The sequence below is a fragment of the Colletotrichum truncatum genome, assembly GCF_014235925.2.
Source record: "Colletotrichum truncatum strain CMES1059 chromosome Unknown Contig_0004, whole genome shotgun sequence".
NCBI lineage: Eukaryota > Fungi > Ascomycota > Sordariomycetes > Glomerellales > Glomerellaceae > Colletotrichum > Colletotrichum truncatum.
Genome location: NW_027222401.1, coordinates 777,414 through 800,875, shown reverse-complemented (window position 1 = coordinate 800,875; position 23,462 = coordinate 777,414). Strand labels below are relative to the sequence as shown.

The window sequence follows — 23,462 nt, the reverse complement described above, 5'->3', positions numbered from 1 at the left end:
CGAAGCGTTGTTGATTCGTGCTACCTTGGCGTGGGGGGTGTCGCCATCGCGGGGTTCACTGTCGTGATTCGCCGAGCACGACTCATCCGCCTGTCAACGCCTATGTCTGAAATATATGTCAGCGAAAATCCCATGACCCTTAATGCCTGAGATACTGTGGTGGGCCATGTTTGAGCGAATACGACGATGTATTGGTAATCCAGCTGCCTCTCAGTGCAGAGCTGAAAGTCGGTCAAACGTCGGGCGGGCCAGATGTTCGTGGCTTTGAGTGATGCTGGTGAAAAGGCGTTTAGCGGCTTATTGCGCCATCTGATCCTACAAGCAGTATCGACTGTCCAAGTTCCGAGTTGCCGGAATCCATTCGGAAAACGTTTGGCATGGTATTATGTGGCGTCTGGGGCCCCGCGATTCTCGGGATCCGTTCCGGAACGAACGGGTACTTTCTCTCGATGCTCCACACTCCCCGGCCGCATTCATCGGCGATATGAGTTCATTAACCGCCGCAGAATAAATGTTTTTCTTAAGTGACTTCTGTTGCAGGCGACGCGAGGCTTGTGACCCGAAGGAGTTTGGCTTCGTCGCTGTTACCAAAAGACGCGATAGTTCCACAGAGGGCGAGGCCACACCCTCTTTCAAGAGAAGGGCCTGCAATATGAGTAGGCGACAAAAATAACGCTACTCATTTACCGACCCGATCAACTGCTGGAGATTGGTTACGGACTGACTCACTTTTCATTTTACGCGCTTCTTCAGCTCCTACTGCAGATATCTTGATTGAGTGAATCTCAACTGCCTGAGGTAATGCCTGGTGGGTTTCTACCCATCTCTGAAAACTGCAATATGAAGGGCCTGAGAGCAGATAGTTCAATTTGAATGGAGTATTTGCCTACGATAAAAAAGATAATATACTACAGCAGCTGTCCCCATCAGGGCTTCTTATGGACAAGGCGTGGACTGGGGTGTCCATCACCGAAGATCCTGAAGCTCTCATTCCCTCGTCAACAATCAATATATTCACTTTCTTTAAACTTGTACGCCGGAATTGTTCGTCACAAAATGCAGCCATTGTACTACTTGAGAGAAAAATTTCCTTCTGGCATCTTGCACTTTTCCAGTAGACAACAACGCAATAATGAACCTGCCTCTGAAATATTTTCATAAACTGTAGTAACGTACCCGTGATATAATCACAATTAGGAGAAATCAATGACTGATGCCTTCACTGATAACGACGTTTGAGGGAGCGTTGCATTGTTGCAGATGCTGAACTCTGTAACTGAGAAGAGCAACTACTAAGCCATTGGCAGGAAATTTATGCAGGCAAAAAATCAAGCAAGGTCCGCTCGTGTGCCACGCGCTACAGCTAGAGATTAAACCTATTCAAATCAGTTAGTTACCTTACACAATTCATTGCTCGAAAACAAACCACCTTATTTGGGAGGAAGAAAATCGGTACAGCCGTCTAGGAGTTAAGGTGTTGGGATGAACTGCTTGTTTCAGGGCCTATAGCTCAGCAAACCCAATATCCCTTCACCTCTATTACAGTAGTCCACATCTCAACTCTTCAAGCCAGCTAGAGGTAGACACCGCGGGTTTCATTAAGGTATTTGTCATTTTGTTATTTAGGCGTTGATATCTACCATTACGTTACAGCCGAAATCCGAGAAAATAGCAATAATTGCGAACTTTCATGCAGAGCTCTTGATGAAGTCCGCAGCCCTTTCTGCTACGGCATATACCAAGGACTGGATGTTGGCTCTAGGGATAAGAGGAAACACGCTGGCGTCAACAACGCGCAACTTCTTGACTCCGTAGACCCTCAACTTTTCATCAACTACTCCGCCTTTGGCTCGCGGAAGCATCGCACAAGTACCGATAGGATGGTACTCGCTCTGCATGCTGCTGCGGACCCAGCTCTCCACATTATCCGAGGTGAGCTTCTGGTAGCCTGGCTGAAAGACGGTGCCGTCGCCCTGGAGAAGATCGCTCAAGGGCTTCGTCTGCGCCACGGTCTGCACGTGGAGAGCAATAAGCTTCAGGAGCTGAACGTCAAGCGGGTTGGAGAGATAGCGCGGGTCAATCTTGGGGTAAACTGTAGCGTCGGCGGACTGGATATGAATTGAGCCTCTTGATAGCGGGTGTTCGAGGACGCCGAGGATGGATAGGAAATTTCCAGCTGAACCGGCCGAGAAAAGTTTTGTCGAATCCGCAGAGAATTGAGGTGAAATGCCGCCCTCAATGGTGAGTTCTTGCGCGACTGCTTCAGACTTCAGATCGCGGATGATGAGACGATACTGTTCGACAAGGGCAGGGCTACTGCTCTTCAACCACGGAGAGTTGAAGTCCAGGGTAGAGGCAATCTGCTTTAGAGAAAGCACAGCAGAGCTGGCACCCGCGGATGCCAGACGGCCAGTCTTGTTCTGCAGATATAGATCGAGTTGCTCTTGGAAGTATGTCCCGTTGGCGTAGTCCTCGTTGGTCGGGACTCCAGGCTTGGTAGCAAAGCTAGAAGACTTTAGCAATTATGTCAGTGTCGTCAGAGAAAAGATGAACATACCCGAGAGGAACATAGACATGGTCCTGCAAGTTCTCGCCGACGGCAGGGTTGTCGACAAGAACATCGATGCCATACTGTTTCAAGAGCTTCTGGTCACCGACTCCAGATAATTCGAGGAGCTGCGGCGTGGCAATGGAGCCCGCCGCGAGGATGACCTCTTTCGAAGCAGTTGCGTCGTACTGGGCACCTCCTTTGGTCCACTTAACACCGGTAGCTGTCACCCCATCCCGGCCCTTGCTGAGCAGTACTTTGCTTACAAAAGCTTCCGTGATAACTTTCAAGTTGGAGCGCGTGCGTGCGGGGCCGAGGTATGCATTGGCGGCGTAGCTCCTCGTAGCTCCATCAATGTTGAGTAGGTTAACATAGCCACCCACAGCTTTGCCTTCCCGCGGATCACTCTTCACAGCCAGACCAAGGTTCTCAATGGTTCGAGGCCATGCCTGAAGGAGAGGACTGTAGGTCGCAGGGAATCGATTGGCGATGGGACCACTTGTGCCGTGGGCACTCGGCTTCAGGTAGTCGAGGCGGAGATCGCTGATTTGCTGTTTCGTCGGGGCAACGAAAGACTCGGACTTCTGGAAATAAGGAGCTAGAGCATCCCATGACCAGCCCTTGTTACCTAGCTCGCCCCAGTTGTTGATATCTTGCTGTGACGGGTGCGTCCAGAACATAAAGTTCATCGCACTGGAGCCGCCGAGTTGTTTGCCACGAATGTGGGCGACGACTTTGTTATTAGCGGCAGGCTAAAGTTGTCAATGCCTGTTTTCGTGTGTTCAGTTGCTCGGGCAAAAACTAACCTGAGGGACGGTCTTATAGTCCCAGTCATAGGTTGGGTTGCCGTACATGGCGGGAAAGAGGCCCGGCGCGAGGACATTCAAGTCCTCCGTATGATCGCCTCCGGCCTCAAGGACAAGTACGTTAACGGCCGGATTCTCGGTCAGCCGCGCGGCGACAGTGAGACCAGCAGTACCTCCGCCAACAATGCTAGAAGGCTGTTAGATGCCATTCTTGTGTAAGTTAAAGTTTCGTAGGGTCGCTTACATGTAGTCGTATGTCTCCGCCATGACTCCAGCTGCAATGCTCGTTAGAGCTACTGCCCAAGGATGAAGTGCCCGGACCATGATTGAATGAGTTGTGTAGGTAACGGAGTAACTCAATAGCTGACGTACGTATAGATCAATGAATGACGCGAGGTCAGATTATTTATATCAGAATGCAATATTTCGTGGGCTATTGCAAAATCCTTCAACATGAGCATGCAGAGACACGCACTTAAGCGTTGGTTCTCTGTCAAGGGCACTAGCTCGGTCTTGCGAGACCCTGCCCGATGAACATGAAACCGTAGCGTCCGAAAGGGCGCCATTCCATGGCTAAATATGACTTAAACCAAGTCGGCGATGCCACTAATGTTGGACTAGACACGAATCAAGGGCCATGTCATACAGGCAGGGCCACGGTGCCCGTCGACTCAGATGGGTGGGATGAGTAAGCGATGTCTTGCGGAGTTCCGCTGGTTCCAGCCCTCAGGTTCGGCAGGGGACTTTACTACTCTGTGGAATTAATGTTAAAAAAAAAAAAAAAAAAGCCGTGATACAGGCAGTTCCAGACGCCGTACACATGGGGTATTTCCCGCTTACAATTTTACCCTATAGACCCTGAGAATCCTGGATATCAATTAATGGGGCGTATAGCCCTGTAAAACCCATCGTTTCGTTCATCATCGAACTTGGACAGGGGAGGATTCTTCAGTCCCTTCATAAAATAAATCAGACAGCCTGGCTTGTGTCATGCATATCCATTCTTGAGAACTCCAATCGGGAGTCGCGAATTCGCTTAGCTAAGAACCCAGGCATGTTGCAGCTTTTCAGAAAGTCGGAATGCAGGTGTAGCCGCTATCTCCCAATATCGGCCCATCTCCACTTGGCTTGGCAATTTTCATTGGATTCATGATGAAAAACAAATGCTGCGGCGCAATCCAAGGGAATTATAAAGTCACAATAACTTTTTCTCGTGTAGTCGTGATATGCCCAACACACCTATTATACAAGTATTTCTTTTGATGCTGGTGCTAAAGCATCACGGCCTCTAACTGCCTATTAGGCTCCTACATGTTGATATACAGTGTCTTGCTTTCGAACTTTTCCGGCTTATTGCTGGCGCTTGGAGTACTCAGATCCAGGGCCGTAAATGAGGATCGGTCTTCGTTGCATGTTACGGAAAGTGGCTTCGGCGATGGGAGAGGCATCAGATCGAATGACACTGCCGATGGACATGAAGAATCTGAAAACTATTAGCTTCGTACGTGGGGGTGCAGAAGGGTTGACGTACCCAAAAGTAGCTCCCGAACCGAGCATGTACTGTCCCAATGTCCTCATGATACCGTTGGGGCCGGCGCCGTAGCGCATAATGTTCACAGAGCCTGTATGGTAAACGGTTGATTAGACAGAAAACATGCGACAGAGGTAAGAAGGTGGGCGTACCAAAGACGAAGCCCATAACGGCTCCGACAGCTGGTTCACATCAGTTAGGAGTATACTATAATGTGGGAAGCATCAAAAACATACTGCCACCCATCATAGCACCCATCTTAACTGTAAGAGGTCAGCGCCGAAGCTGCCAGAAAAAGAGGCGAGGGGGCATACGCTTGTCGGCCACAGAAGGGCCCATGGCACCGGCATGTTGCTGAGGAACGGGAGGCATTGTGATTAGAAGCGATGCTCGGCGAGAATCAAGTGAAGCTTTATCGCAAAACGGTCGGGATCCGTAGCTGGTCGTCGAGTCGTACGGTGGAGGTAGGATCGTGAGAGCGGTTGCGAAGGCGGGCTGGAGGAGCTCTTCCAATTTGCAGCAACAGCAAATGCCCTGCAGCCTTCCGGCGCCACTGGAGCTTTGGACGAATCCAATCCGGGGTACGGCAGTTCCTCGGTTAAACATCAAAAGTAGTGGACTCTCCTTATTGGTGGGTGGATAAGAACGGCGATGTCACGGTCACCAGACGCACAGGCCACACACCCGAACCAGAAATTCTCCAGCTGGCCATCTCAGCTGGGTTGGGTGGTAAGCACAGTGCCACTGTGTCCCCTTTCTTCACCGCATGACATCAGTCTTCACTGTGATCAAGGCTGTCACGTGGGCCCAGATTGCCCTGTTGTCCAGCGCCAAAGTGCAACAAGCGCTGTAAAAGGCGGTCCAGGTGGATCCCCCACCGCTAAGGGAAGGCAGGGCGAGAGAACGCATTGATCAGACCGCATTTACTTGGTCCACGAGTGTCGCTGAAGCAGTAAGCATCCTTCCTCCTCTCACACTGTTCTTTTTTCCTTCTTATCCTTCTTCTGACATATTCGCTACAAGATCCAGAAGTGCATGAACGGTGACGGCCGCGAGGCCTGTGCGGTGCTGAATCCAGAAAAAGTTCACTCCCAGGTCGGCTCTGGCGCGTGTTTCCGATCGCTGTTTGGTCCGCCCACTGGTTCCCAGTGCACACGCTAAGCGCTTAGCGAGACGGGGGCGAGACCTCTGTTCTTTCCCAAATCCTAGATTCAACTTCACCTCCCCTACGGAGCACGTCTGCTTATCGTCGATCGAGGTGCCGAACACGCCCCCTTCTCTCGCTCCCTTTCAATCGCAGGTACGCCCCAACCCTCTGAACCCTCCCTGGCCCGTTTTATGTGACCTTCCCACCCCGCCGTAGCCTGTGTAGGCCGCGCTAATTGGCTGCCCACCCCTATCCTTGCCGCGACATCATCGCTGACATATTTTTCTTGCCAGCGCAACCTCATCCCTTTCCACCTGCTTCAGTGCTTCATCAAGAGGGTTTCGACTACTTTGCGACTTTTCTGGCGAGCGACGAGCGAGTTTTCGGAGATACCCATCGGGCGGATGTGCGAATGGTGACGAAAGCCTGCCCCCTCGTCCCTAGACCACCACCTGCCACTCCCATCACCATCAATACCCTTCTGTTGTCATCGCCTGTCTCTTAGACCGACTTCCTTTGTCCTACGATTCTTTCTATCACGACCATACCCCTCATGACTGCCGTCGCGAGCCCTCCTAGCTTTCAGCAACTCAATCGACCGGCATGGAACGTTAATGGCGGGCAAAGTCTGAATTCAATGAATCCGGAAGACGTCAGAGGCATGTTCATGCCGCGAAAAACGCTCCAACGAAGCAACTCATCTTCATCCGTATCATCCACTTCATCAAACTCGTCTACCACTACGGTTGCTACAAATAACTCTCAGCCAAATGGAACCCCGGCGTCCACCAACTCCGACATGAGCTCCTGGAGCACCGCGTCGAGAAAGCGGCCTCAACCCAAGGGGCCTTGGCCTTCCGGCAAACCTGAAGGACAAGGCGAATTCGGCAGGCCGGTCATGCGATCTCCGATGAATGGCGTCAATGGCGTCACGTCATTGCAGGCAGCGCCAGGACAGCCGCAGATGATGTCGCAGCAAGGACTCGGGGCGAGGCCCTTGGGTGATCCTATGCCAAACAGCCAGCCCGTGCTTTACCTGCTGTCATTGAACGGTACATTTGAGCGAAAGACCATTTCGGTTCCCTTCTATCCTGAGAGCCTCCGCATCGGCCGCCAAACAAACCAAAAGACCATCCCGACTGCCACCAACGGCTATTTTGATAGCAAGGTACTCTCCAGGCAGCATGCGGAAATCTGGGCAGACCGTATGGGCAAAATTTACATTAGGGATGTCAAATCCTCCAACGGTACATTCGTCAATGGCTCGCGCCTTTCGCAGGAAAACCGTGAATCCGAACCGCACGAGCTGCAGACCGGAGATCACCTCGAGTTGGGTATCGACATCGTGAGCGAAGACCAAAAGACTGTTGTACACCACAAAGTTGCCGCCAAGGTTGAGCATGCTGGGTTTATGAGCCCCTCCAGCAACGTCATGGATATGAGCTTTGGTGATTTGGACCCCGCCAACGGTGGCATGATGATGCCGTCCCCTAGTCCTATGTCATACCGCGGTAGGGCAGGTAGCAACGCATCCATGGCCAGCAATAATCGTATGATGGCGCCTCAGCAGATGGGTGGCATGCCGGCAAATGGCGGAGCGGCTCGAGGATTCCTGCTAACCCCCATCACTACCGAGCACATAGTGAAAAGGTTACACGTGAGTATTTCTAAGTCCGCCATAGAGCACATGCGCTAACCTCACAACAGAACGAGATGCGAAGCGCGCGGCTACAATCTCAGGATCTCACTCGGACCGGCCAGTTTATTAGTGCACTTCTTACCAAAGATGATGTTAAGGACCTTGAAAAGCCAGAGGCGCCAGAACCCCATAAACAACTACCCAATGGCAACGGCATGCCATTCCGTCCAGATGGGAAAACCAGATTCTCCGATCCACCCGCACCTCCCCCTCAGCAGCCTCTTCCCGAGAAACCCGATGTGCCATCGCTGAAGCGTGGCACTACTGAACGACCAAAGGCACACTCAACGGCGAACAACACTTCGCCAGTCGGACGCGATAATCTACACCAAATCATTCAGCTGACTGAAGCACTAAATAATGCAAAGAAAGATTTGGATACTCAGACTGCTCGCATTCGCGATTTGGAAGACATGCTCCGCAAGGAACGTGAAGCGCGTGAGCTTGCCGAAGACATGGCTAAGATTCTTGAAGACAGCGCCATTGTGAAAGAAACAAACGGTGCGCCAAAGGAGCAGGATACCGAAGCGATCCTTGAGGAAACTTTTGAGGCACCAAATGAAGCCTCAGATTCCCATGACGTTGAAATGGTGGATGCTGAACCCGCTGCCAAAGAGCTGGCACCGGAAAGCGCTGAGGAAATAGCCGCCAGGTTCCAGACAAAGATCGACACCATGATGTCAGAAATGAGTGAACTCAAACAGCAGATGGAGGCTTGGAAGCAGAGGTGCGAGAAGGCCGAAACAGAACGAGACGCGGATCGCAAGACCTTGGCCGAAATGGTGCTGAAGATTCGCGAAGACGAGGAGGCTCGGCAGGCTGCAGCTGAACAAAAAGCGCGCTCACGCTCCCGCGGACGACGCAACGGCAGTGCAGAGCCCGACGCCAAAGCAACATCCGTCGTACAGGCCGACGCGTCTGAAGATTCAACACCTGTAGCCACGCAGGCCGAGGCCTCCACGGAGGATCTCAGCGACAAGCCTACACTGTCGCGCGCCAACACTATCACACCACTTACCCAACCGCCAGGCAAGCTGGCCAAGGACCAGGCATTGATGGCTGGAGTCCCTTATGCATCTATGCTGGGTGTAGTGATTATAGGCATGGGCCTGATGGCGTACATCAACGGCTGGCAACCCGAGCCGACCCCTAGACGGTGATGATCGCTGTCGAGCTATAGTTTCCCCTTCGATTCTCTAGACAGCGCACTAGTCTTACTCAGGCGTTTTCACATACTCATGGCGTTTTCTTGCATTGACAGCGGTCATTCGTTTTCACCGACCCCTCATGTTTTTGTTCCCTTTGTGTTTATTCATTTGTTTCTTTTACTCTTTTACTGTATGAAATGTGAGAACAACCGGGCTTTCTCCTTTCCCTTTGTCTCTTTTTTTCTTCTTCCACGGAAAACTAGGGACGGGTGGGTTGAAACAGATTTTGGGGGTGGGGAAGGCGTTTGTTCTGCCTTCTTTCGAGTCTTTCACACGCGCGTGCTGCAGTACGATGTTCTTTTTGTGCAAATTTGGGAATGGAACGGGGTAAATGGGATGATGGAACGACAAAACATTTTGTTCTCACTGAGCAAAAAACAAAATTCGAGATGACGAACGTTCTCTTCTTTTTTCATTTTTTGCTTCAGAAGATCAACCTATCCCCCCGACAGACTATAGCTGGTGAATTCTGATGATGCGCTCGAGCTACTAGGCCCTTGACATGGTGGGCGGGGGAGAGTGTAGATTATTTTGTGGAGGCACAGGGGAGGATGACGAGTAATGTTTGCATAGTACTGAAGGAACATAGGGACCTTTTAATATTCTGACTGTATTTGATCTTGACATACCTACCTAGTATTATGGGGATGCGTGCTGCCTACTTGACCCGCTTCCCCACGCATCAAGTCTATGGGTTGATCTTTTCCGCTTTGTATCTTACAATCTACAAGTCCATTGGCTTGTTGCCCGCTTTAAACGATTACATATACGTTTTGAACTGGTTCGTTATCCGATCGAACCGTCTCCGGAACCCACATGATGCGAAGACTGGGGAGGAGTTCCTGAAAGCATCCCCTCAGCTGACTAACCCAATCGATGTTCTCGTCGATCTCTTTGGAGAGCATATCGTACTGTATCATTACGGCCCAACACTCGGCTAGATAGCTCTCCAAATCGTCTTTGTTATCGGGATGAAATGGATTATGCTCAACCTTTAGCCTGCGTCTGGGCGTGTATTCGGCCAAGTCCACAACCTCTGCAACAAGTTCAGAAGGCAGCCCCTTGCCTGTTAAGATCTCTTCAACAGGCTTCACATCGTTGATATGCGGTTGATATTCTGCTGCTTTCTCGAAATTGATGAAATCTTCATAGCTGATGAGGCCTTCGGGATAGTCGTCTTCGGACATGTAATCGTTTCCCATGTAATCCTTTTTAACAAGTTGGGGCCAGCGTTCCGGCTCTCGTGGTCTAGTATTTATGGAGAATTGCAAGTTGTCAATGCCGTAGAAGTAGCAGTGGGCGAGACACGGCGTTGCGGATGCGGTACTCGTCTTTGTTGTGTGCCTTACAACGTGTTGATACATTCTCGTCAACCGATAGTCGTTCTGTTCGTTTCTCCCCTTTGTAGAATCCCATGTTTCCGGGAACTGGCGGAGAATATTGAGGCAAATGAAGGAAATTGCAGCCTTTTGGTACACGTGAAACGAAGCACCATTACCGCCCTGGGCATAAACATAAACAACTATGTACATCAAGACGAAGCCGAGGCTGGCGATGGGTTGGTAAAAAGACTCACTTCGCATAGGCAAGTACTCAAGTCCCACCAGACTTTGAAGCCATTATCTGGGTGCGCGCACAATTTAAAGATGGGCTCCATCTTGCCGTGAATCGCGAGCGTCCTCAAGAGTTCCCAGCTCCTAAGCCCGGCGGCGTTGGGTCCAAAAAAATCACAACTCGTAATCTCGCCCACTCGCCGCCGCAGAAGCGCACGCGCCTGCCGCTCGTCATACGGGATCAGACAGCTACATTGAGCTTCCTGTGGATGCCGGCAGTAAGGGTTGTTTATGGGGACCTCATCCCACTTCCATCGGGGCGTTCTTAATTCCTCGTGCAACTGGCTGAAAAACGGACTGATTTCCTTGATGGTCTCGTCGTCGATGAGAACGTCTTCTAATGCAGGCGCTGTATATGTTTCCAGGTATTTTCCGCGTTCGCGGGCCGAATGTTGTTCAATTTCTCGCGCTAACGCGCTTATGAAAGTTGTGATATCCTCTCCTTGTGTAGGCTTGCAGCGTAGGAACAGGTCTGTGACGCCTTTGGCTTCAGGATTGGCATGTACGTAGACAAAGTGGGAAGCAAGTTCCTCCCATGCGAAATTGGGGACTTCGTTGGCCATTTTATTTATTGGATGCGCAGTGTCTGACACCTGAGTTGTAAACCTACGTATTCTCACGATATTCGCGAAAAGTGCTTGTGGATGACTTTTTGTTTTCTATCATGGTGGAGACGATTGACTCACCTCACTGGCTTCAGTCACTGGTTCCGCTGACATGGTTCCAGTTGGCCTCAGTTACTCCGCCTCAGAAGAGCACTAAACCCCCTTGTTTAAAACTTGCTAAAGTGATGGATACCGGATATTTTGCCCAGGGTCAAGAGGGTCAATGACATACAAGCTCTTTGGTGCTTGAACTTCGCCTCAATCCTTCCATCCCCCACTTCCCGTACAACTCCACTGGATCAGCACGGCGAATTCAACCGAGATAGGGCTCATACCACGTTGAATTGTATCTAAGGGACTTCAAGAGACTCAGCAGCTCTTACATGTGACCCGTTGTCAAACACCCATTCTGGGGCTGGGCCAAAACACTTTTGTGGCCTGTCACCTTGCCTGAGAGCATCTTGGCAAAAAAGAAATGGATACTGAACCCCTTATAGAATGATGAGATTATTTTTTATCGCCTAGTCATTGTAAACACCTTAGCTGAACACTGGTACTAGCCGCCACTGTTCGCATCGACCACTTACAGCTGAGTCGCTGACGAAACTTGTGTTGTCAGATTTAATTGAAGCATTCCAACAATGTCGCATCTCCTTCATAGCAACGCACGTGTCAGACAAATAAACAAAATGTGCTGAGATAAAGCCTTTAGCCTTCCACATTTAAGAATTTCATGTGCATATGGTAGTTAATCGTATCCTGTAGAGCTAACGATAGCTTGAGGCAATCCTTGAACGCTGTGTCAGTCGAAGCCAGCATTACAAACCACCAAACAAAACGATCGTGGGCTAGTTTGGTACGCAATCGCTTCCTTCCCAAAGTGTTCTATTTCCCATTTGCTAACATGTAATTAGGCAGTGGCCTTTTCATTCACGAAGCTGACCGCATAACGAACACCGCCGAACACGGAATGGAGCACTCGCAGCATCCTTTTTCCAGGAACTTCCCTGGGCCGGAAGCTAGAGGAATAGACCCTAATGACAACATACGGGCTTGGTTAGATGGCATAGTCATCGACGAAGAAACCAAGCCCATCGTCACTGATGTGCTCCACGCGCTCAGTGGTCTCCAGCACTCGGCATCTCCTCACGTCTCCGGATCGTATCCGGCAGGCAGGGGGCGACAGACGCAGACGGTCGTGAACGTTCAGACCATTGGCCCTGGCTTCATTGGGCGAGCGCCGCCGGTTACCTCCACAGAGTTCTTGGCCAATGTGATTGTTGTGGCTATTCTCCTGTTGTTTGCGCCGGGATTTACCCTCTTGGCGGCTGGGGTGTTCTTCACTTCCCGAGTTGCTGAGCGGTGGGTTAGTTATGACTAGGGATGCTCTCACGGAGGAAACGAATTTAACGTTTTATGAAGGACTACGGTTGACGACTTTGAACGAGGCATGTAGGGATCTTGATGTATGGGTTTGAACAATGTTTCTTGTGCAGGACAAAGGAATGGTTGCAGGAAAACATGTGCAGTTAGATAGATAGTGTAGGCAATAGCAACAACGAGTTTGTGGGGAATGACAATAAAGAGTGAAAAGGGGAGGAAGGCTGTTATTCTATCAGCGATGAATACCGTGAGTGCTCTAAACATGGATAATAAGAGCAATACCTTATTCTGTTGAGGTATGATAACAGTCGCATAACTTCTAGAATCCTATCGGTAACAGAAAATTTAAACCAGAAAGATCTGATTAAATGGCACTTTCCCGCATCTTGAGTGGTCTTAGCTGATTCTTCAAATACAAATGTGACTCTACTTTTACCATGCTACTCATATTTAATCCTTATATCAGACGAAGCTGAATAAATGCCCAGAAGTCTCATTTCAACGTAAAATCAGGTACATACGGCTTTGAGTCTAAGCCTTATATAGCATGACGACATGCGCAGCTTCGGAACACAACGCCACTCATACAAGCCTTGAATTTCCCTTCAGATATTCGTTTAGCCAAGAAAAGACATATTGTAAGGAAATGAAAACCTACTTCCCAGTAGTTATGATCAATAATCAAGGCGGCAAGATGTCCAAAGGTGAATACTCAGTCCACCTCGGAGGCCGCGCCTCGCCTGTGTTCGCTTGTAGGTGAATTCCGAGTATTCAGTATGACCCACAAAGTCCCCCCGTCCATTTGCGGCACGGAAAGCGGCCAAGAGAAAATGTCCAGAACGGAACGCGCATTCGCACTGCCTCCCAACTGCTTATGCGGATCTGGTGATGTTGGACGAACGTTTTGCTTGGCTGGGTAGACTGAGAGCTCCTCCCCCTTGGCGCCCCCACCTTTCTATTGCGCTCAGCTCACCTCGGCCGCCCGCGGCTGTCCGAACTACATGGGTCAACCTATCTGGAGATGAGTACCCCTGAACCTGACTATGATGGGAAAGAGGTCCTTTGTATGGCTGCCTCTTCGTGTTGAACCCGTTATTGACAAACGGTTGGTGTCTCGCGTGGCCTTGAAAGCGGGTGACCGCGGCCGACCGCGGCCGACCGAAGACGACAGAATCAGGTTAACAGAATTTTGTATAACTTATCGATGGTTTCGCAACATCAGATGACAGCTCTTTTCCTACTATTCTTGACCATCTGGGGGATTTGATTTTGAGGTTCTATTTGTGGTGTGGTACTATCCTCAACAGATTGATCATCAATTCAGACGCAACCTTGATCTTCAGACGTAATCTCCTTGATTTCCGAGACTCGAACCCGTTTTTGGCGACTATGCGTCCATCCGAGGGTTCAGAACACTTCCAGGCCTCGGACGCTGGTTATTCTGATTCCTCGGCAACAACTGCCGCCGACGAAATGGACAGGGAAATCGAGAACTTAGCACGCCAAATCACAATCGCCTCGAGACCGCATAGCCTCCATGTTCAGGATGATGTCCTCAACCCAACAAAGAACAGTCCTTTGGACCCAAACTCGCCTAATTTCAACGCAGCTGTCTGGACGAAAGCTTTTATCAGCCTATATGAATCTGATCCTGCGTCCACCCCAGGTCGGCTCACAGGCGTTGCGTTCAAGCAGCTGAGTGTTTTCGGGTACAGCACCGGAACACAGTATCAGAAAAGCGTTGGAAATATGGCTTTGAGTATTGCATCAGATCTCTTTGGCCTTGTAGGAAGTCGGAACAAGGCTAGGATTGATATCCTGCGAGACTTTGAGGGCTTAGTCGAGCCCGGGGAGATGCTCCTTGTGCTTGGCCCACCAGGGTCAGGTTGCTCAACATTGCTCAAAACCCTGGCAGGTCAAACAGAAGGCCTCAATGTATCGAAAGACTCGTACATGAACTTCCGAGGTTGGCGAATTACTTTCTGTCTTTGGATTCCATCGACTAACAAGTGCTAGGCATTGATCCGAGACGAATGCACGACTGGTTCCGTGGCGATGTTCTATATAATGCAGAAGTTGATGTGCACTTGGCTCCTCTTACGGTCGGCGATACTCTGGAGTTTGCATCAAGAGCCCGTGTGCCCGCAAAGGTGCCGGCTGGACTTACGAGTAAGCAGTATGCTCGTATCATGCGCGATGTAATCATGGCGGCTTTCGGCATAACACACACGGTCAACACAAAAGTCGGCGATGATTACGTTCGTGGTGTGTCAGGAGGCGAGCGCAAGCGGGTGAGCATTGTTGAAGCCGCCCTCACAGGTGCGAAGTTTCAATGCTGGGATAACAGTACGCGAGGTCTCGACAGTGGAAATGCTATTGCGTTTTGCCAGAATATTCGAACACAAGCAGACTTGCTGAATGTAGCTGCTGTCGTAGCCATTTACCAGGCGCCCCAATCGGCATATGATGTAAGTCTACAACCTTGCTAGCTTGTATAAAGTCTATTTGCTAACTTGACACAGCTTTTTGATAAGGTAACGGTGCTATATGAGGGTCGTCAAATCTTCTTCGGTAGAATCGACCAAGCAAAGGGATACTTTGAAAGCCTAGGCTTTTTATGTAAGGACTTGAAAACGATATGACCCTGCAGACAGCTCTAATCAACGAGTAGGTCCGGAACGTCAGACTACTCCTGACTTTCTCACTTCAATGACATCGCCGAACGAACGTCGTGTCAAGCCTGGATATGAGAACATGGCACCTAGGACCCCCGACGAGTTCGCCGCAAGATGGAAGGCATCGCAAGATCGTGCAATTCTTATGGCTAGTATTGAAGTTTACGAACAAGCCCATCCGGCTGAGCACCGTCTTGATGAGTTTCAGCAGAGCATCAAGGCAGAAAGAAGCTCCTTACAACGTCTCAAATCGCCTTATATGATTAGCTACCCCCGCCAAGTCAAGCTATGTCTTTGGAGAGGCTGGAAAAGACTGGTTGCCGACCCCGGTTTTACCATTTCTTCTCTCGTGTTTAATATTATTGTAGGGTTCGTGCTTGGAAGTATGTTCTTCAATCTCAAAGCCGATTCAAGCACGTTCTACTACCGTGGTGGCTTGATATTTTTCGCTTTGTTGTTCAACGCTTTTGCTAGCGAAATGGAGGTCAGTTGTTACTCGGTTTGTCATAAACCGCGCACGCCCCCCACTGATGTTATCCAGATATGAGCTAACTGAGTCTTAGGTCCTTACTCTGTATGCCCAGAGACCAGTCATTGAAAAGCATAATCGCTATGCTCTATACCATCAATCCGCCGAGGCAATATCAAGTTACGTCACGGAGCTTCCTTACAAGATTATCAATGTTTTCACCTTCAACTCAATTCTATACTTCATGGCCAACTTGAAGCGCGAACCTGGGCCATTCTTTTTCTTCTGCCTCGTGTCATTTACAGTTTTGCTCGCCATGTCCGGTATCTATCGAACGATGGCGTCTCTAGCAAGAACATCACATCAAGCAATGGTTCCTGTTACTATCGTAACTATAGGAGTCATGATGTACGCAGGCTTTACGGTACCTACCTCCTACATGCAAGGGTGGTCAAGGTGGATGGGCTATATTAACCCCCTATCTTACGCATTCGAATCATTAATGGCGAACGAATTCCACGGACGAATGTTCTCATGCGCTGGTCTTGTTCCATCTGGTCCTGGATATGACGAGCTGCCTCTGAGCGGACGCACATGCGCCGTTGTCGGAGCAGTGCCAGGCTCGAATATGGTGGATGGTGATCGTTACATCGAAGAGTCATTCGGATATTTTAATGCTAATAAGTGGAGGTATGTACAACACTGAAAATAGCTCCTCATTTACTCAATTTTGTTTAGAAATGTCGGTATCCTCTGCGGTTATATCGTCTTTTTCTTCATCGCGTACATCATTACTGCGGAATATGCCAAGCCGCCTAAAAGTGAAGGCGAAGTCCTCATCTTCCGACGTGGGAAGATGCCGGCTGGGCTTGATGAGAAACTCCGAGCGGATGAGGAGCAACAAAATAGGGAAACTGTCCTTACCGAAAAGATTCAATCATCAGGAGCAGAAAAGCATACCGACTTGAAAAGACCGAGACCAAGCGCGTGCGAGAAGCCTATATTTCACTGGGAGGACATATGTTATGATGTGAAGATAAAAGACCAAGATAGACGCATCCTGGATAACGTCGACGGATGGGTTCAGCCCGGTGTCATTACGGCTCTCATGGTAAGGTTTACCACTTTTGTTGACAAGTTCGGTTCAGTTGCCTAACATGTTTATAGGGTGCATCTGGTGCCGGCAAGACGACACTTCTCGATGCCCTTGCAACACGCGTCACCATGGGCGTTCTATCTGGTAGCACTATGGTGAATGGCCAGCCTACAGATAAATCTTTTCCACATCGTGTTGGTTACGTGCAGCAACAGGACGTTCATATGGATACAATGACCGTCCGAGAGGCTCTTGAGTTTAGTGCTCTGCTAAGGCAGAGTGCTGAGATCCCTCGAGCAGAGAAGCTAGCCTATATCGACGAAGTCATCAATCTCCTCGATATGGGCGACTTTGTGGATGCCGTTATTGGTTTTCCTGGCCAGGGCCTCAATGTTGAGCAACGTAAGCGACTTACCATTGGCGTCGAACTCGCCGCTCGGCCGCAACTTCTTGTATTCCTGGATGAGCCTACATCTGGGCTTGATTCCCAAACCTCATGGGCCATTTGCGACCTTATTGAGAAGCTTGCGAAGAGTGGTCAGGCAATTCTGTGCACCATCCATCAGCCTTCGGCCATGTTATTCTCGCGTTTTGATAGGCTACTTCTGCTCCAGCGTGGCGGGAAAACGGTGTATTTCGGAGGTTAGTGCAGCCGTGTCATGATAATGAATTGGACTAACGTATATGCAGATATTGGCACGAATGCCAGAACTATGATCGACTATCTCGAACGCAATGGCGCACCTCCTTGTCCTGTTGACGCAAACCCCGCCGAGTGGATGCTTAAGGTTACAACCCTCTCGGAAGACGGTCCAAACTGGTTCGATATTTGGAGGTCATCCTCAGAATATCAAGAGTTCAAGAATGAGCTTGGGCTCCTCCGTCAATTAGCGGGAAACCAAAGCCTACAAAGCGCTCCAGCTGCTCAGCATGAATTCGTAACTTCGTTCTGGACCCAATTCGGTGAAGTGTTCTCGCGCACTGCGAAGCATTTCTGGCGCTCCCCTGTATACATATGGTCAAAGCTGACTTTAACCATATTGCTCGTAAGTTGATCTCTGATCAGATGTAGGTAAGGAGGCTAACCATTACGCAGGCGCTTTACATCGGGTTTACGTTCAAATCAGAGAACAGCCTCCAGGGAATGCAAAATCAGCTCTACGCTTTCTTTATGTGTTTGACGACGGTCAATGAATTCAGTAAACAGATCATGCCTATGTTTATTCCGCAGCGGGCTTTGTATGAAGTGCGAGAGAGACCATCCAGAGTCTATCGGTGGACAAGTAAGTTAAACTGGCGAAAATGCCCTGCTCCATCATTCTAACTTTCACCTAGCCTACATCCTTTCCAACATCGCCATTGAAATGATCTGGAATACCATCGCGGCCGTCATTTTCTTTTTTTGCTGGTACTATCCTGCAAGATTCTTCCATAACACCACTCCTGACGATGTCAGCATCCGTGGGTTTACCGTGTTTCTTTTCATGTGGACGTTTTTCCTCTGGATGAGCACCTTCTCACAACTCGCCATCGTTGCAATCGAAACGGCCGACTTGGCCAGCATACCCGCCAGTCTCTTCGCTATCCTCTGCATGTCCTTCTGCGGCATCGGTGTCATCCGTGCTGATTTGCCTGCTATTTGGAGCGACTTCATGTATTATGTCAGCCCGATGACATATTTGGTGAGCGGTGCCTTATCGGCTTGCTTACATGGCTCCAAGGTTGTGTGCGCGGCGAAAGAGATCGTACAGATCCCACTTCCGTCAAACATGACTTGCAGCGAGTTCCTTGGGCCGTTCGTGCAAGGGGCTGGTGGATATCTTGTCGATACTACAACGGCAGGTCTTTGTGGGTATTGTCGCCTTGCTACTACTGACGACTTTCTTGCGCATTTTGAGATCAAATATGATGATCGGTGGCGGAATTTTGGACTTCTTTGGGTCTACATTGGGTTCAATGTTTTGGCCGCCTGCGGTCTATATTGGCTTGCAAGAGTTCCCAAAAGCCAAGGCGTAATGAGGAAGTAGGATCGTCGACTTGGGGGACTTTTTACAGTGGCTATCATATTATCACATTCGAATTAAAGAACCATTGGTATTTACAGGCGATTTTCTATATCGACCATCTATGGATATTGATTGCTTTGGGTTTTGGGACTTAGAGTACTTAGGTATTTATTTATACGTTTGAATCTTGGATCTAACAATAATTACCTTACATCATACATTAGGATAGCTGTGAACAGGGTGCGAGTTATATTTTAGTATCTATCTGTAATCAGAGCAACTAAATTATTTCTCAAGCTCTGCAACTTCGCTCTATCGAATGCCAGCAAACGGTACATTGTTGGATTAAAAAAAAAACAGTCTCATCCACCACTCCTTTACCTAAGCTCTTCATTTAGAAAACGCGCACATGATCTACTAGCGATGACACTCACCAAGTCGCCTCGCAAACACAAGTAAGTCCTGGCATTCCGCACCCACCTCACTTGGCGTGGTGCTGAGATGTGAGATTGCGGGCAAAGCCGGGCTGAGCGGGAGAAATCGTGCCCACTCTAGCGCGCTTCTAACACCATCGGGTCTTAGATTTAATGTGTGCGATCCGGATGACTCTTCTTCTCACTCGAATGTTTTTTAGTTAAACTACATTGACTGGCACCAATCACCATGGTATTTGGCATTAATTTCATTACTGGAAGAAGTATCTTAGGCCTTACCGTGGCTTTTCCAGCCCTCTTAATCTCCGCTCATATTTGGGATATTTACGAGAAAACTCGAATAGTCGACTGGCAGCGTATTACCAGTAAAGATGACGCATCGGCGACATTTCGCCAGTCAATCACCATCAAGAACCTTGTGAATCCAAGGGATCACATATCAACAAGTGATTTGCGATATGCAGACTTGAAATTGCCGAGAGCCGCACAAGGGTTAAATGACGACTATCTCCTAGCAGCTTTCATTCGTGGATTCTTTGGGGGCAAAGTATTTATGCCAGAGAGAGTGGTGCTACAAGTTGTGAGAAGAAAGTTGGCCTTTTTCGAAGGTGTGTTCAAGAATAACCCTTTTGCACAAAGTGGGCTTTACCTTACCAAGTCACAGGGCTTAGCACAAAGAACGACATTGAGCAAGTTTGGTCGGTTTCTGACATCCCCCGCCACACGCTTCCCGCTCAAGGCTCTTTGTTTTTCGGCGCCTTCCAAGTCGGTCATGTCGAAGTTCATAATTACCGCATAAGCGCTGTAGAGGGTGAGAATACGACAAGCAGCATCGACTTCGTCTATGGGAGCGACCAGGGACGGTTTGCTGGCGCGCACAGATTTAGCATTACTCGAGATACTTCTCGACAAGACGTTATCAGAATCACTTACGAGAGCCTATCTTGTAACCCTACTACGAACCGCAGGTTCGCCCCAGGCTTTCTGATAGCATTTCATGAGGTCTATGCATCGTGGTTGTTCAAGGAGAGCATTTCTCAAGTATTACGTGTTTTGGAACCGCAAGCTGACCTCACAAAGGATGGGCCGGTTTTGTTGGCAGGGCAGTGACCCTTTGTGCTCTTAGCAAAGATTGAGAGTTTCATGATGTAACATTAGTGTAGGAACAGTGTACTGCGTCGATCTAGTATGAGCGTACTTTTAACACCACTTAACCAAGCCCTAAGGGTGGCCACTATCATTATACGGACATCAACTTTATACTTCGCAATCTTGTTACTATCTTTCAATCATGATGACAAAAAGCCAGTCTGACTTGAGTATATACCCCTATATTAAGTACACTATCTACATAAATAAATAAAATACACAAAATGCTGCAAATCTAAAAGCTTTCTAGAAGGCAATTAGAAGCATAGACAGAAGCAAATGAACTTGTACAAAGACGATGCAGTACGGTACTCTCACAGACCGCTGTCAATGACATCAGGGACATTGCGGCTGGTCCAGGCACTCCAATCCTTGCAAACTTGGTCAACCGCAGCCGGGATGCGGAGCTGCCTGACCTTTTCTGGCTGCACAAGGAACTGGGCAAACAGGCCAGCAGAGGCGTGCCAGGCGATGTGGCAATGGAAAGGCCACATTCCAGGGTTCTCGTTGGAGTCGAACTGCATCACCATGTGTCCATTGGCGCGGACCTGCTGTACATCTCGGCGCTGTGGGTTTTCAGGGTTGGTAATGGTACCGTCCCAAGTCAATCCATCGCCTTCGTGAAGAATGTACATGTTAAATCCGTGGAGATGCATAGGGTGCCTGTTTATCGTTAGTCAAAATGTTCAATCCATATTGTAGCTTGGCGGCTAGACATACGCTGCGGGACTGTTGTTGCTCACAACAACACGAATGCTGCCATTGTTGGCAAAGTTATCAACGTTCCAATCTGCATCAAAAGTCAAGTTACCCTTGTTGGCCTGGAGAAGCGTGGGGCTGTTGAAGTTTCCGCGGAAGTCCTCGCCGCCAAGAGACCACTGGATGATGCCGGATTCGTTACGGAAGACCTTGATCTCCATAGTCTTAGTCACCGCGGGGTTGGAAGGCTTGAGCTTCATGACAGGCTTGGTGAGGGCAAGATCATCGTTGACGCAAGTGCCAGGGTCGGGAACATCCCAAGGAGTGCTCGTGGGTGCTTTGTTCTGATCGGCCTTATCGTAAAAGACAGCGGCAAGCGCGAGAGGCTGGTTCGTCAGACTGCAACTAGTCATGTTGCTGCGCATCCAGAAAGCACTCTGAGCATTGCCAGCATTGGCCTTCACAAGCACATCGGTACGCTGCCCGATTCCAAGAGTGACAACTTTGGTATCATATGGCTCGACTTCGACAAAGTCGTTGGCAATGACCGTCAGAGTGTGGCCGTCGATCGAGAACCGTTGAACGCCTTCGGCTCCAGCGTTGATAAGACGGAGACGGTGGGTTTTGCCGGTCTGGAACTTGAATTTGGAGATACCAGCGTTGTTGGTGCATTTGGTGTTGTCTCCGGCGGCCACAGTTGAACAGTTGAAGTTGTTTTTTCCATTGATAAGGTTGTTGTCGGAGAAGACCAAGCCACTGCCGCCCACTTGAAGGATGTCCTCAATGAGATCAAAGTACTGTTTGTGGTACCAATCTGGAAGCGATGAAGTTAAAACCGTGCACGCTCATTCATAATTGGACGTAGAAAGCTTACCACCGAGGATGACAGGGCCAAGATCAACTTCGTGCTTGGATTTGCAAGGACCATATACTACAATGGGGCCCAAGAGGCCACCAGCATACTGGGACGAATAGTGGGCATGGTACCAGGTTGTGCCGTAGAGGGTCGCCTGGAATCTGTAGGTGTAGGTCTTGCCAGGTGCAATCGGGCACTGACTGACGGATGGAACGCCGTCCTCCCACTGCGTTCCCTGTTGACGGAAACCGTGCCAATGAAGCGCGGTACCCTCTGGGCCATCAGTGATATTGTTGTGGACTGTGACCTCGATCCAGTCTCCCCAGTTTGACTCGATGGTGGGACCTGGGAAGGCACCGTTCACCAGGAGGACCTTCCGCTCATACCCATCGGGTGCAATGACACCACGGCTCACAGTGAAGTCATATTTGCGAGTGACACCAGTGTTAGGCCATTGCTTATAATAATTGGTGCCGTCGGCAGTGAGGGGGCCCCAGGGGACGCCATTGGGTAGGGGGTTGTTGCTCAAAAAGGTCGGAAGCTTGGCAGCATCGAAAGTTCCAAGAGGAGATTTTCTGTGCATGCCGTTAGAATGTTCGATGTCACACAAAGAGAAACATAAGGAAGAAAACATACCCATTAGTCTTCTCTTGCTTCAAAGCCGCTTGGACGGTAAACAGCCACTTTACGCCGCCTTTTATCAAGTCCTTGATAGCCACCATCTTGGCAACTAGCCGATTACGGTTGGGAACGAATGTAAGTAAAGAATGTGATCAAAAGCCTAAGTGAGTGACTGATGGCGACAGCGAAAGCCAAGAAATCAAGTGAGCATGTTTGAGCTATATACTTGGCAAAAAGAAGGCTCGAGTCCATCACAACTTGAGCTCAGATCGGTTTTCCAAATGGTAAGACTGCCGTATCCCGGCTTCGCGGCCTCCCAGGTTAATCGGCATCTTAGAAGGGTTTGTTCAAGAGCCTCCAAGTTTGGATGCTCACCAAGCGGAAGCGTACTAAACTAGCCAGGTCCCCCACTAGCTCTGCCGAAGGCTTGTTTTTGTGTTAGCTTCTTACGCATGGTCTTAGAGCTTTACGCGTCGTCTCTGATGTCTTCGGGTGGCGTAGTGGAACAGGGTGTTTTCCCAGCCCGAGGTCTGGGATATCTTGATCCCGATTATCTGGTAACTTTTGTTTACCTCTGCAGTTATTTCCAGACACGAATACTTGCCAGCATTTCGAATACGAGCACTGATAGTATGAAGATACTTGAGCTGAACTATTCATCAGCGACCATGGCTGAACCTGGTTATGTTTGCCTTCACCTCGGGTTTTCTGATACTGTAGTAACTTCACAGGCAGCTATTGGGTCACCCATTGTTGGCTGCAAGGATTAAAACTTCGAAAAAGGGGTTTTTGCTCATCGGGAAGTGGATGCCGGAAGATGGGCGTGTGGGCGAGAGTTTACACAATACGAAGGCCCTAAAAGTTAGGCTAATGGTCGTGCGCGCTCACATACACGCGGCCGCACGTTCATGGTGTTA

The 23,462-nt window shown here is 49.5% G+C and overlaps 8 protein-coding genes across 8 annotated transcripts; 4 read left to right on the top strand and 4 right to left on the bottom strand.

Annotated features, from left to right (window-relative positions):
• Nucleotides 1-1,688: 1,688 nt before the first annotated feature.
• On the bottom strand, nucleotides 1,689-3,678 carry CTRU02_207020 (Glucose oxidase 1; the record flags this gene model as incomplete). The annotated part of the gene is made up of 4 exons (XM_036729365.1): nucleotides 1,689-2,505; nucleotides 2,558-3,300; nucleotides 3,355-3,541; nucleotides 3,599-3,678. The coding sequence occupies 4 exons, from the start codon at nucleotides 3,676-3,678 to the stop codon at nucleotides 1,689-1,691; spliced, it is 1,827 nt and encodes a 608-aa protein (XP_036578872.1).
• A 1,026-nt stretch (nucleotides 3,679-4,704) lies between these two features.
• Nucleotides 4,705-5,257, bottom strand: CTRU02_207019 (uncharacterized protein; the record flags this gene model as incomplete). Its single annotated transcript, XM_070204820.1, has 5 exons — nucleotides 4,705-4,837; nucleotides 4,886-4,976; nucleotides 5,038-5,067; nucleotides 5,122-5,148; nucleotides 5,200-5,257. 5 exons carry the CDS (start codon nucleotides 5,255-5,257, stop codon nucleotides 4,705-4,707), a joined length of 339 nt encoding a protein of 112 aa, XP_070061353.1.
• Nucleotides 5,258-6,585: 1,328 nt separating this feature from the next.
• On the top strand, nucleotides 6,586-8,891 carry CTRU02_207018 (FHA domain-containing protein; the record flags this gene model as incomplete). Its single annotated transcript, XM_036729368.1, has 2 exons — nucleotides 6,586-7,689; nucleotides 7,740-8,891. 2 exons carry the CDS (start codon nucleotides 6,586-6,588, stop codon nucleotides 8,889-8,891), a joined length of 2,256 nt encoding a protein of 751 aa, XP_036578875.1.
• Nucleotides 8,892-9,691: 800 nt separating this feature from the next.
• On the bottom strand, nucleotides 9,692-11,115 carry CTRU02_207017 (uncharacterized protein; the record flags this gene model as incomplete). The annotated part of the gene is made up of 2 exons (XM_036729369.1): nucleotides 9,692-10,441; nucleotides 10,516-11,115. 2 exons carry the CDS (start codon nucleotides 11,113-11,115, stop codon nucleotides 9,692-9,694), a joined length of 1,350 nt encoding a protein of 449 aa, XP_036578876.1.
• A 1,012-nt stretch (nucleotides 11,116-12,127) lies between these two features.
• On the top strand, nucleotides 12,128-12,538 carry CTRU02_207016 (uncharacterized protein; the record flags this gene model as incomplete). Its single annotated transcript, XM_036729370.1, has 1 exon — nucleotides 12,128-12,538. One exon carries the CDS (start codon nucleotides 12,128-12,130, stop codon nucleotides 12,536-12,538), a length of 411 nt encoding a protein of 136 aa, XP_036578877.1.
• Nucleotides 12,539-13,929: 1,391 nt separating this feature from the next.
• Nucleotides 13,930-18,807, top strand: CTRU02_207015 (ABC transporter; the record flags this gene model as incomplete). The annotated part of the gene is made up of 10 exons (XM_036729371.1): nucleotides 13,930-14,506; nucleotides 14,557-15,008; nucleotides 15,063-15,159; nucleotides 15,212-15,699; nucleotides 15,779-16,374; nucleotides 16,423-16,795; nucleotides 16,852-17,422; nucleotides 17,471-17,826; nucleotides 17,877-18,063; nucleotides 18,116-18,807. 10 exons carry the CDS (start codon nucleotides 13,930-13,932, stop codon nucleotides 18,805-18,807), a joined length of 4,389 nt encoding a protein of 1,462 aa, XP_036578878.1.
• A 642-nt stretch (nucleotides 18,808-19,449) lies between these two features.
• CTRU02_207014 (uncharacterized protein) lies at nucleotides 19,450-20,330 on the top strand (the record flags this gene model as incomplete). The annotated part of the gene is made up of 2 exons (XM_036729372.1): nucleotides 19,450-19,828; nucleotides 19,885-20,330. The coding sequence occupies 2 exons, from the start codon at nucleotides 19,450-19,452 to the stop codon at nucleotides 20,328-20,330; spliced, it is 825 nt and encodes a 274-aa protein (XP_036578879.1).
• Nucleotides 20,331-20,683: 353 nt separating this feature from the next.
• On the bottom strand, nucleotides 20,684-22,646 carry CTRU02_207013 (Laccase-2-like protein 1; the record flags this gene model as incomplete). The annotated part of the gene is made up of 4 exons (XM_036729373.1): nucleotides 20,684-21,032; nucleotides 21,090-21,882; nucleotides 21,943-22,499; nucleotides 22,561-22,646. The coding sequence occupies 4 exons, from the start codon at nucleotides 22,644-22,646 to the stop codon at nucleotides 20,684-20,686; spliced, it is 1,785 nt and encodes a 594-aa protein (XP_036578880.1).
• Nucleotides 22,647-23,462: the final 816 nt, after the last annotated feature.